Source organism: Oryctolagus cuniculus, chromosome 20 (genome assembly GCF_964237555.1).
Source record: "Oryctolagus cuniculus chromosome 20, mOryCun1.1, whole genome shotgun sequence".
Classification (NCBI taxonomy): domain Eukaryota; kingdom Metazoa; phylum Chordata; class Mammalia; order Lagomorpha; family Leporidae; genus Oryctolagus; species Oryctolagus cuniculus.
In genome coordinates this window covers 43,381,103-43,393,322 of record NC_091451.1, presented here as the reverse complement: position 1 = coordinate 43,393,322, position 12,220 = coordinate 43,381,103, and the positions used below count along the sequence as shown (strand labels likewise).

The 12,220-nt window shown below is 65.6% G+C and overlaps 1 protein-coding gene and 1 long non-coding RNA gene across 5 annotated transcripts in view; one reads left to right on the top strand and one right to left on the bottom strand.

Moving 5' to 3' along the window:
- Positions 1 to 12,220, top strand: part of CCDC85C (coiled-coil domain containing 85C) — a 66,366-nt gene that overhangs the window by 44,065 nt on the left and 10,081 nt on the right. For all 4 annotated transcript variants that reach the window (XM_051835219.2, XM_051835220.2, XM_051835216.2 and 1 more), the window contains exon 2: positions 7,980 to 8,053. In XM_051835219.2, the coding sequence (XP_051691179.2) occupies positions 7,980 to 8,053 (74 nt within the window). The remainder of the gene's footprint in view (positions 1 to 7,979; positions 8,054 to 12,220) is intronic.
- Positions 1,254 to 4,344, bottom strand: LOC138847262 (uncharacterized). The gene is made up of 2 exons (XR_011384946.1): positions 4,228 to 4,344; positions 1,254 to 3,576 (listed from the first exon to the last, which is right to left on the bottom strand). It is a non-coding gene; the product is annotated as an uncharacterized lncRNA (long non-coding RNA).

Below are 12,220 nucleotides of genomic sequence, written 5' to 3'. Positions count from 1 at the left end.
GTTGCCAGCCAGTTGCCGCAGTGCCATGCGCGGAACACGCTGTCTTCCCCCCAGCACAGGGGCCGCCGCCTGCGGGGCTTCTTGGGCTCCAGTGTGTCCCTAGGGTGGCTCCGGGTTCTTCTGCATCAAGTGCAGCCCACACGGAGTGCGTCCCCTGGGAGCCGGCACCTGGCTGGCGAGGCTTTACTCTGGTTCTCCCCACATCCGTGGAATCCCGTCCAGACCTTGCTCTGCCACCGGAGGGAGCCGCCCGGGGCCCCGTCTTCCTCGCACTCTTAGCCCAGGATTCCCACAGGGTAGCTGCCCGCAGGTGAGACCTCTGCCAGGCACAGCTCTCAGCCTCCCGTCCACCTGCCTGCGTGTACTGGGAAGGACCCGGCCACACCCACACCTCCCACCTACTCCACCTGCCACGTGGGCCTTGGCATACCAGTCCCCCCGCCCCTCCCCACTGCACCCCCATTCTTGCTGTCTCTCCTGGATGGTGGCCTGGGAGGCAGGATTGTGGGGGTGTCCCTGTGACTCCCCTGCTCCCTCGTGCAGCACCTGGTGCAGGCACAGACTTGCTTGGCAACGGGTTTGAGGGCGTCCTCTCTCCCCTGGGACCCAGCAGAGCTCTGCCCTTGGTCTCCTGCATCCCAGGCTCAGTGAGTGTTCACTCCCCTCCCTCCACCCTCAGCCCTGCGCAGGGCCTCGGGGTCCCAGTAGCCTCTCCCCTGTTTGCCGCAGGTCTAGCCCTGGTAATTCAAGGTCAGGGCCAGGTGGGCAGTGGTCCCTTGGGGGCAGAGGCTGAGCGTGGCAGGGTCTGAGCAGTCGCCCCGTGCACCGCCCAGCTCTGGGGCTCCCTGCGACCGTCCATGTTGGAGTCACGTGGATGGTGTTCAGGGCCCTCCCCTAGGGAGTGTGGTTCTGTGGTCTTGGGGGAGGAGGGGAGCAGATCTGGAAAGCTCCCCAGGGGGTCAGGTGGGCGTTCTGTGCGGCCCAGAGCCTCATGGCCTCCCCTCAACCAGCAGCCCTGCAGGCCAGTCCCCAGCAGGATTTCCCAGGCCCTGCGGGGGAGGCCGGGGGGGGCAGAGAACATAAGGGGCGTGCAGCTGCCTGTGCCGGGTGCCGCTGATGCCGGCACCTGCACCAGTGCCTGCTCACGCACAGGGTGCTGTCCACTTGCGGAAACCCCAGCCCAGAGCAGGCATTTGAAACAGACATGTGGTTTATTCCTCCCTCCCTCCTTCAGTTATATACTTTTTCAAGAACAGATTTCATTTTATTTATTTGGAAGGCGGAGTTATGGGGAGAGAGAGAGAGTCTTCCATCCACTGATTCATTCCCCCAAAGGATCAGGGCTGGGACAGGTTGAAGCCAGGAGCCAGGAGCTTCTTCCTGATCTCCCACGTGGGTGCTCCCTTCGCTGCTTTCTCAGGCACATTAGCAGGGAGCTGGATCAGAGGTGGAGCAGCCGGGACTGGAACCAGCGCTTGTGTGGGATGCCGGCGTCACAGGCGGCAGCTTACCGTGCTGCACCACACGTGTAACCTGGTGCGTCAGGCGTCCCCAGCAGTCCGGGGGGATGAGCTTGAGCTTGTGGTTTGAGAACACTGGCGGGGCCCTGGCAGACCGGAGCTACCTGTGCTGATGGAGTGCAGTCAAAGTTTCGCCTCCTATGTGCTGTCTCGCTCCAGGCCTTGGTGCCTGCCGGGAACCCTGGTGCCTTTTCCTGGAATCCCACGCGGGTGCTCCTGTGGCCCTTGCCCCCGGGATGGGCAGGGTGCCGACGTGTGAGTCCCGAGCCCTGAGCCAAGTGGCTGGCGGCTGTGTGGGGAGAGGCCTGGCCTCCTGGGGAGGGCGAGTGGCCCTCAGAGGAGCGCTCCCTGTCATTCACACCGCGTTCCTTTCCCTCCTCGCCCCACAGGTGCTGGGAAGGGCGGCCTTTGCCAGGTCCATGCTCATGGCCGGGGCCGTGGGGAGGGGCTCCGGGCCTCCTGGCTCTGTGTCCACGCTTGCACCTGGCCTGCAAGGCAGGACTGTGGGTGTTTGGGGAGGGGAGGGGCTGGGCCAGCCTGTGTGGCTCATGGGGTCAGCCTGGAAGGCACAGACCGCAAGCCTTGCCCAGTTCCCCTCTTTCCCCGCCTGAAACGTGGGCTCTGTCAGGTGCGCTTGGATGGGGAGACCCTGGGTGACAGCCTGTGAGTCCCCTTGTGTGAAGAGGCACCCGGACCCTGCCCTGGGTCCCCGTGTGTGGCGCAGAGAGCCCGGGGCTTGGGGACACACGCACGCTTTCCCGCTTCCGCCCTGCTTCCATGGGCAGCTGCCAGACTCCTCTGAAGCCCCGTCTTCCTCAGGGCACTGGTCGTGGCTCGGAGTGCCCAGCCCTGCCGGCCGGGTGAGCGCATTCCGAGGGCCGGGGCTGGAGGGCAGCTGCCAGGCGGGGTAGAGCGAGCCCTAGCGCCGTGCAGATTTGGGTTCAAATCCCATCCTTGCAGCATTTTTGCTGTGTGGCCCCAGGCTTGCTGCTCCGCCTCTCTGAGGCTCAGGTTCCTCGTCAGCAGAACAGGGCTGGCAGGGGCAGCGTGTGCATCGGCTTGTGCCAGGGTTCCGGGGGACGGGGCATGCTTGCTGCCTCCTGGCACGCTGCAGGTCCTCAGTGCAGTACGTGTGCGGGTGACGGCAGAAGGGTGGTGTGGGGGTGACGGCAGAAGGGTGGTGTGGGGGTGACGGCAGAAGGGTGGTGCTTCTCTCTGTGCCCAGCGTGGCCACGTGAGCCCATTCCAGAGGCCAGGGCATGGGACATCCTCGCTGGCCGGTGCTCCCTGCACTTCCGGCTGTGGGCCGTGGCGCCTGGGACAAGGTGTCCAGCCCCTAGCCTGCTCGCTCAGTGCCGCCACCGCTGAGACGTCCTCGCAGGAACCTGATAGGCCCCTCTCAGCCCCCTCACCTCATCACGTTTCACATTCAGCCTGTACCTTCTGGAGTTGTTGTGCCTGCCGGCAGGCAGCCAAAACTGGCACAGCCCTGCTGCTGATGCACACGGTCCCAGCACAGGTGCTCCTGACCTGCCGTGGTCTCTCCTCTGTACCTGTGCTCTGGCTGTGTGCTTAGCTCAGACCTGCCTTCCGTCCTCCCATCCCACTATCTGCCCATCAGCTGCGCAGGGTGGCCAGGGACACTGAACCCAGGGTGAGGGACACTGAGCCGGGAAAGCAGGGAGGGCTGCCTGGGAGTGGAGGCCAGCAGGTGCTGCCCCATCACTCCCAGGCCTGTGGCTGTGGCTTTACCTCCCGGAGCCTTATTCCTTCATCTGTAACTCGGTGGTCCCTGCGCCTGCCTCACCCTGGATTTAGGTCTGGAGGGGGGTCACCAGCCCTGCCCCTCTGTGTGGGGATAGTGGTGCCTGCTACAGCGGGTTGAGGGGCGGGGGTTACCTGGGAGGACAGCGGTTGGCCCGTGCTGGGGAGGTGCAGGCGGAGACGGTGGCTCCAGGGTGACAGAGCTGTGAAGTCCCGAGTGCTCTCTGCAAGGCTGCACACCTGCTTCGTGCCAGGTACCTGTGGGCGCTCCACCTGCCTGTCCCGGCAAGTCCTGGGCGGGAGGAGGGAGAGGAGCAAGTGTGAGCCTCAGGGGAGGGGTCGCTCTCGGTCGCCTGTGAGCCCCCCCCCCCCCCGCCTCTCCCCCAGGCCCGTGTGAGGAGCCCCCACCCTGGGCCACAGCGACCCCTCCTGACAAAGCCAGAGAAGGGAATTGACTCGGGCAGGCGGCCCCGTGGGGACCTCGGCTGACTGTGGAGCCCTCAGATGCTGGCTGATGCCCCTCGTCCCGGAGGAGGCCCCGAGCACCTGCCACAGAGCCGGGGTGGGGGGGATCCCTAGGCCAAGCAGGAAGTGATGGGGCCTTGCTGAGGGAGAGCGGCTGGGAGGGAGGCAGGTGGAGTCAGGCCCGGTGTCCCCGGGTGCTGATGCGTGCCTCTGTATGTCTCTGCGTGTCGTCGTGTATGTCTGCGTGTCTCTGCGTGTCCCCGTGTGTCACTGTCTGCCCCCGTGGAGATGGTGAAGGTCACAGAGGGTGCACAGAGCAGCTCCCTGACCGTGCTTCTAAACTCCACCCTGTCACCCACCAGGCCTGCAGCCCCGCCCCGGAGCGCTGCCCGCCCGCTGTCCAGGAGGCAGCTCTGGGGCGTTGCCGCTGGCCCCTGACGCCCCTTCATTGGCCTCCTCTCTTCCCTGCCTGCCTGACCTCTCCACGCGCATCTGGCCTCCTGGAATCATCTCCCAAACCGTCTCGTGAACTTGGTTCCTCGTCTTGGGGCTGCTCCAAGGCACCCAGCCTAGGCTGCCAGACCCTGGGGGCCGGGTCATGTGCACAGGGGGACGTTCCTGGAAGCTGCTGCGGGGGAGGGTGAGGGCTTGAGAGCCGAGGAGGCCACCGGGAAGGGGCCAGCCCAGGGGTCCCCAGTTCTTAACAGTATGGAGGGGGCGTGGGACGTCATTTTGCCAGGGTGGTGAGCGGGCCAGGAAGAGGGTGTGGCCTGGCTGTGCCTCTGGGCTTCCCAGAAGGCAGGGGGGCCTGGCAGTCAGCGGCAGGAGCAGCAAAGGGGCCGTCCACCGGCTCGGCCGTCGGGAGCGCGCCTCTCTGAGGACACGGCCCGGCCAGCCCAGCCTGGGGTCCCTTTGTGTTGTTCCTGCCCACAGGCAGCCACGCCGGGGATGATGTCTTGCTCCCTCGGGACTGCAGTCCTCATTACGAGAAACCCTAGGATTAATTTAATTACATGCTTGCTGCACAGCGCTCCGGCGCACAGGCGCCCAGCGGGGCCCGGAGCGCTGGGGCTGCCGGGACGGGGGCTCTTTCTGGGGAGCCAGGCCCGTGCTGGGCTCTGCCTGTGCCCATGACCCGTGGGGACCGGATGGCGTGGACTGCAGTGCTGGGGGGCGGGGCACGAGCCGGAGGTGCCATCACTTCATCCACTGTCTGTCTTTATGGAAAAGAGGTTCGCTGGCGCACCCTGTGTTCCCCCCACAGCGTTCAGGAGAGACCCTGCCGGGGTCTCACTCGCGGCTGTGGCCGCCTGGACACCGGCAGGCGGCAGCGTTCTTCGTAATTCACACTGTTTGGCGTAGATTCCGCTGGAATGACTGGGTGGTCTAAAACATTTTGAAGACCGTTGCATTGTTCTCCAATTAAAAAGGAGAAAAAGCCCAGCAAACGCAGTGCTCTGACCCGTGTAGCCCAGGGGGAGGGGCTGGGGGACCCGAACAGACGGCTGTAAGTGGGGCAGCTCCTGGTCTGGGGCCGTGGCCGTGGCCTCTGGTCTGGCCCTATAGGGAGGGCCGCCTAGGTGCTGGCTGCGGGCAGGTGGAGCGTTGTTGGGTGGCTTGTGGGCTGGCCCCAGCTGTTCTCTTCTCCTGGGGCTGGCTCTGTCCCCCTTGCTGCCGTCCTGGGAGGTGGTGGTCGACCTGCTGAGGCAGGAGCAGGTGCAGCTGCGGGTGGGGTGCTAAGGCTGAAGGGCAAGTCGCCCACGTGGGTCCCAGGCCCGGAAGGGGCCTGCCGGGAGCTGTTTGCTAACCCCACTGAAAACAGCAGAGCAGATGGCCCTGTGGCCCGCCTGCTTTGCACATGGTTCCGTGGCTGCACAGGGCATCATGCCAGTCGGGGCAGTCTCTGGCCACCGGTCACGATACAGGGCTGGATCCTCCTCTTGGCTAGGATCCGCTGGGGCGGGACTGCGGGGATCCGGGAGGGGTGGGGGCCGTCTGAGTCCCTGCAGCTCCTATGCAGGGCTTGGTGCCAGAGCAGCTGGAGACTCTGGGTCCCAGGGCTGACCTGCGGGACAGCCCAGTTGGGGGCAGAGGGGCTGTAGGTCCCCTCCACGATGGGGGGGCACCCTGTTCCTGTGGCTTCCTCATCTGGGGTGTGGGGGCGTTGGCTGCACGTCCCTGCAGGGGCTCAACGAGGTGCTGATGCAGGGGGAGCCAGGTGCCACATCGGGGAGGGAGACCACCTGGGGTCCTCCTCGAGCTGGGGGCCCTTGGGCTGTACCTGGTCCCCTGCTGTCTACAGGGGCTCCAGGGCCACCCTGTAAGCAAGAAGGCTGGACATAAAGCCGGGGCCCAGGCTGTACCCCGTTTCCCACCAGCGCACTCGTGCACACAGGTTTGGGTGTGGTGGGCACGGGAGCTGCGTGGCTGATGAGGAAACAGGCCAGGGAAGAAGGGCCTGGGGCACGGACTGCGGAGGGGTGTGAGAGCCAGTTGTGCCGCTGCGGCCCCTGGGACTGGCCTGCGTACCTGGCCAGGCGCGGTGCACAGGGCTGAGAGGAGCGGTTCCTGCCTGCGTCGGTCCCGTGTCCCTGGCTCCCCAGACGTGCTGGGCACAGCCACTGCAGCTCTTGGAAGCTTGTTTGCTTCTCTCATCTGGAGCTCCCGGGGCTGGGTGGTGAGGCTTGAGCCATGGGCTGGGCTCCCCACGCTGCCGCCCCGTGGAAGGTGCAGGGTGGGAAGACGGCCGAGAGCCAGCCTTGCCGGGGAGCCGCCCTCCCAGCCTCTCTGGAAGGCTCCACATTCCTGAGGGGTGACTAGCGAGACTGCAGGAGGAGGGCAGAGCCTGGCTTGTGCAATTCCCAGGGGTGAGACACCCTAATTCCTGCCCAGGGCTGGGCCAGGCACTCCTAGGAGAGTGGGTGGGGCTTCTTGGGGGCTTTTGGGGGAGCTTGGGGAACACAGTGACCCATAGCCGCCAGGCAGGGGCCCGAGGGAAATGGGCGCCTCTGTGGGCTGTGGGCAAGCCCCTGTGTGGGGCCCGGGCCAGGCTGTTTCTGTCCTGCAGGGCACCGGTGGCCCCACGTCTGCTCTTCTCTTGAGCCTGTGGCTTAGAGGGACAGGGCATGGCAGCCACAAAGCACATGAGCAGAGCTCACCTGGGGTCCTGCTGGCCGCCGGCTGGGTGTGTCCGGCACCTCATTATTCCCATGCTGGCTGTGGAGTTCCTGGCTTGTCCCCAGCAACACCCACACCCCTTCTGCCCACCCAGTTGGAAGCCCAGGGGCTCTTGGGGGATTTGACCCCCAGTTTTGGATGAAGGATCTGACATCCAGTGCCTTGTGTGACCCAGGAAGAGCCAGTGTGCTGTGTGGGGACAGCGACAGGTGGCAGGGGTCTGGGCTGTGTGACCTCTGGTGAGAGATGGAATGGCCTGTTCCCGCCAGCAGGGGGCGCCCCACCCGCCTGGCTCACAGAAGGCCTTGGGACAGGCCCTGCTGCCCATCCTCCTTCCTCTTCCCAACCTGCCAGCCCCTCTGCCCACTGTGGCCCCGGCCTCTGCCCAGGGGGGCTCCTTTGTCCCAGCCTGGCCTGCCGTGGAGGGGCTGCTTCATGGCCCTGCTCTGCTGGCTGAGCAGGTCCCAGATCCTGGGGGTGGGGGGCGGGAGCAGGGCTGGGGGTGCAGCTGGGGTTTTGCCTGCTTTCCTGACGTGAAAGATGAGGGAGGTCATGGTGGCCTCCACCTCCAACTGGTGGCCTGCCTGTCTGTCTGGCCTCCCTTGGTCCTCACTGAGAAACGGGGACCCTCGGCTGGGGAGTGCCCCCGCGGCTCGGGCCCAGTGCCTGGCTCCTGCTCGCGTTGGTCTGAGAGTCACGCCTGTGGCATCTGCTGCTCCTTGTCCGTTGTCTGCAGGAGCTCCGGGTCGTGACCGGCTCTCCTGGGTGTCAGGTGTGATGGAGCAGAGGTGACCTGGCAGGCTCAGGAGCCTCAGTTTCCCCCACTGGACCGTGGGCTGCCCCGGCTGTGTCTGTCAGAGCTCTCTGGGGGCCTGATGCCTCTGGGGAGCCCAGGACAGGTGTGAAGAAGCTGTGGCCACCTTCCTGCCGGTCCAGGAATCAGACTGGTGGCCCACAGCGAGGGGACAGGTGGGGGCTGGGCTCAGGTTCTGCCACGGAGACGAGTCGAGCCTGCACCGGCTAACGCGTCCTCCCCTTCCTCTGTCCTTGCAGATCCGTCGTCCACCTACGTCAGGCAGCTGGAGTCCAAGGTGAAGTTGCTGGAGGGTGACAAGCTCCCGGCACAGGTACACTGGCTGTGGTGGCGGCCGCTACCCCTGGGCTCCCCTTCCAGGGCCCCCTCCATCCCAGCGGCACGTGGTCCCCACAACTGCCCCCCACCCGCACCCCCACCCGAGTCACCTCCTGGAGAGCCAGGGCTCCCAGCCTCGTGCCCTCTGTCCCAGCCCTCCCTCGCCCACTGCCTGACTGGTGGGCAGAGAGCGGTGGAGGGAAGGACGGCTTCACTCTGTGGCAGATGGGGGCTCGGGGAGAGAGGCGGGGGGAGAAGGCGTGTCTCAGGACAGTGGGCAGCACCGCCCCCTGGGGAGCACGGGTGACTGCCCAGGCCGGGGCCAGCCCTGCTGGGGAGGGGAGGCGTGGTCAGCCCTGGTTGCTGGAGGCTGGCCCGGGCTTAATCTCAGCTGCCTCTTCCTGCCTCTTGCCCAGGACACCTGAAGGGATGGCTGGCCCCGTCGTTAGGCAGCCGGCCACGCTTGGTGCAGCTGCTCCACTTGGGAAGCCCGGGCACCTTCAGACCCCAGCCCCAACCCTGCGTGCTCGCAGCTCGCCCCCCTCACCCCTGCCACGTGGGCCATGTGGACGTTGTCCAGAGCCTGGCGGGAATCAGCAGATCATCCTCCCTGTCCTGCACCCCCCCAACTAGAGTACATGGTCAGGCGTTGAACTACAAGGCTGGATTCTGTCTTGTTACATGTTCCGTGTCGTGTGTCACATGTTACACATTCCATGTTACTTGACACGTGCTATGTGTTGGTTTCAGGGGCTGCATGGCAGAACGGCTTTGGAGGTGCTGGAGAGAGCGCAGAGGGCTGGGGGTGGGCTGGGGGTGGGGCGCCCTGTTCCATGTGGGCCTGGCCTGGGCGGAGCCTGGTTGCTAAGGAGGCAGCACTGAGAGGAGACACGCCGGGAGGTGTGGGGGAGGCTTGTAGGGTATCCAGGGTGTAAGGGGGACAGTGGCTCCTGGGCACCGGGCGGCTGCTTTGCAGAGTGGAGGTCAGAGCCATGTGCTGGGGACCACAGCCTGGCCCCCCGCTCAGCAGTCCTGAGAGTGCCCAGTGTGGCCGTCCCGTCTCGTCGCTCCTTAGAGAAGCAGATGCAGAGCAGGCACCGTCTGTGCCCCAGAGTGCTGTTGGCGGTGTCTCGGGGGGATGGGGTGGGGGCATCGGTCTACCAGATGCCCACTAGGCATTCTGTCCACAACCCCTTGTGCTGCGTCGTCCCACCCGAAGATACACCCTAGTGGTGGACCTGACTGTGGACTTGGGGGAACCGAGGTCCATGCAAACCATGCAGTAGGAGGCCTCCGTTCCTCCCTGGGGAGCCCCCAGCCTCATAGGACCCCTCCCTCCCTCCATGGGGAACCCCCAGCCTCATAGGACCCCTTCCTCCTTCCCTGGGGTATCCCAGCCTCATAGGAGCCCTCCCTCCCTCCCTGGGGTACCCCCAGCCTCATAGGACCCCTCCCTCCCTCTGTGGGGAACCCCCAACCTCATAGGACCCCTCCCTCCCTCCGTGGGGAACCCCCAGCCTCATAGGACCCCTCCCTCCCTCTGTGGGGAACCCCCAGCCTCATAGGACCCCTCCCTCCCTCCATGGGGAACCCCCAGCCTCATAGGACCCCTCCCTCCCTCTGTGGGGAACCCCCAGCCTCATAGGACCCCTCCTTCCCTCTGTGGGGTACCCCCAGCCTCATAGGACCCCTCCCTCCCTCTGTGGGGAACCCCCAGCCTCATAGGACCCCTCCCTCCCTCTGTGGGGTACCCCCAGCCTCATAGGAGCCCTCCCTCCCTCTGTGGGGAACCCCCAGCCTCATAGGACCCCTCCCTCCCTCTGTGGGGGACCCCCAGCCTCATAGGACCCCTCCCTCCCTCTGTGGGGAACCCCCAGCCTCATAGGACCCCTCCCTCCCTCCCTGGGGTACCCCAGCCTCGTAGGAGGCCTTCCAAGCATGGCAGCGTTGGTCCACTTGCCCCAGAGGTGGAGGGGGCGGGAGCTGAGCCCTGAGCCCTGAGCCCTGAGCTCAGGGAGGGGTCAGCCGGGTGGGCAGGGAGTGGTTCTGCCTGGGGTTCTGTCCCTCCCTGGTGGGCTCCCTGGAGGCAGCGGCAATAGGTTCTGTCCACACTGTCCCCCGGACCTGTGCCCGTGCCCTGGGCCAGGCTTCCTCGGGGCAGACTTTGGATCCCAGGTCCCATCTAGGGCACCTGCTGACCCTGGCTGTACCCAGGCTTGCTGGCTGCAGTGGTCAGCCGGGCTTTGAGGCCAGGAACCTGCTCTTCTCCAGCTTGCTGCTGGGGACTCGGAGCGGAGCCGGCGCAGGAAGTCCCGGGTGTGTTGTGTCTCTGTGGGACTTTGCTTTCTCCCCCTACAAAGCCTGGCTCCAGCTTCTTGCTGGGACCCACCATGGCAGCCCCTCTGTGTTGTGGGGGATGGGGGCCGGACACGCAGGTCCCATCCCACAGCATGGGGGTCTTGCCCAGGGTCTCCCAGCAGGTGGTCAGGGAGCACCCTGAGAAGGGGGCAGCCGGGGGGTGCATGCCTGCCTGCCCTGTGCCCAGGCTGCAGTGGAAGGGCTGGCTCTGGACCTCACAGCAAAGCCCCGGGAGCCTCAGGGGTCAGCACAGCCACAGGGGTCTCCAGAATCCGGGGGTGCTCCTGCCGGCCGTGCCACCCGCAGCTGCCTGCCCTAGCCTGGAGGGCACAGCGTTCCCAGCAGGCAGGAGAGACACGGAGAGATGGGCCCCCCGCCGCTCAGCTCCTTCTTGGGCTCCCGGGTCAGGCATCACCCTGCGGTCTCCCTGGCCATCCCAGGTACCCCCGCGCCTGCTCAGAGCTCTCTGGGTCCCTGGGCTGCCCTCCTTTGCGGATGGGGTGTCGTGACCAACCCTGTGGGTGCCAGCCCTCATCCCTGCTGGCCTCTGGGCTCCTGGCGCACGGGGTGGCAGGGTCTGAATGGCCACATAGGTGTCTCCAGAGCTCAGCACCCGGTCTCCTAGGCCGAGAGGGGAGGGAAGCCGATCCTTACTGCTTCAGCAGGTAGTGAGGGGACCGTCTTTGGAGGTAATCAAGTGATGGCTGACGTGAGCATTTGGAAATCTTGGAGAGATGGCATTCATGAGAGGGGTGCGGGGTGCTGCCCTCAGCCTCTTGGGCTGTGGCCTGGGGGCTTCCCTGTTACCCTGACTCTCAGATCTCAGCCATGAAACCCCAGCTCCATTCACAAATGGCAGGAGGAGCAGGCAAGGGGCGGGGCCTTGGGGTGTGGGTGGGAGAGCCTCCCTGGTTCCCGCCTCCCACCCCTGCCCCCATGGCCTCTATTTAGCTCCAAAATAGCTTTCATTAAAAACGCACCCAGGCCGGCGCTGCGGCTCACTAGGCTAATCCTCTGCCTAGCGGCGCCGGCACACTGAGTTCTAGTTCCGGTTGGGGCGCCGGATTCTGTCCCGGTTGCCCCTCTTCCAGGCCAGCTCTCTGCTGTGGCCAGGGAGTGCAGTGGAGGATGGCCCAAGTGCTTGGGCCCTGCACCCCATGGGAGACCAGGAGAAGCACCTGGCTCCTGGCTCCTGCCATCGGATCAGCGCGGTGCGCCGGCCGCAGCGCGCCGGCCACGGCGGCCATTGGAGGGTGAACTAACGGCAAAGGAAGACCTTTCTCTCTGTCTCTCTCTCTCACTGTCCACTCTGCCTGTCAAAAACAACAACAACAACAACAACAACAACAAAAAAAAACGCACCCAAGTGTTCGCAGGCTGAATTGCTGTATCGCAGGTCGTGTTTGCTGTCTCATGGCGGCCCTAGCATTTCATTAACGCAGCTGCTTCCTCCGGGGGTTCAGCCCGGCACTCTGCGTGTTATCCCCCTCCGATCCCCTCGCCCTGCCTGCTGGGGGCTGGGGGCGGCTGTGACTGGCCGTGGGGCCTCCCCTGCTGGGCGGATAACTGGAGCCCACGAGCCCCTGGGATGTTCTGTGTGTCTGTCTGGCGGGAGGCCGTGGTCCAGGCCGGTGAAGGGACCCAGCCCCCTCGCCTCTACTCCCACCCCTTCCCACCGGGCCCTCAGGGTGACCCCGGCTCTGTGCCAGCTGCAGATGGGGTACTGAGGGCGGGGTGGACGAGATTCCCTGGCACGGACTCCGTGTTAGTTTGCCAGGGCTCCTGTGTCGGAGATCCACAGTCC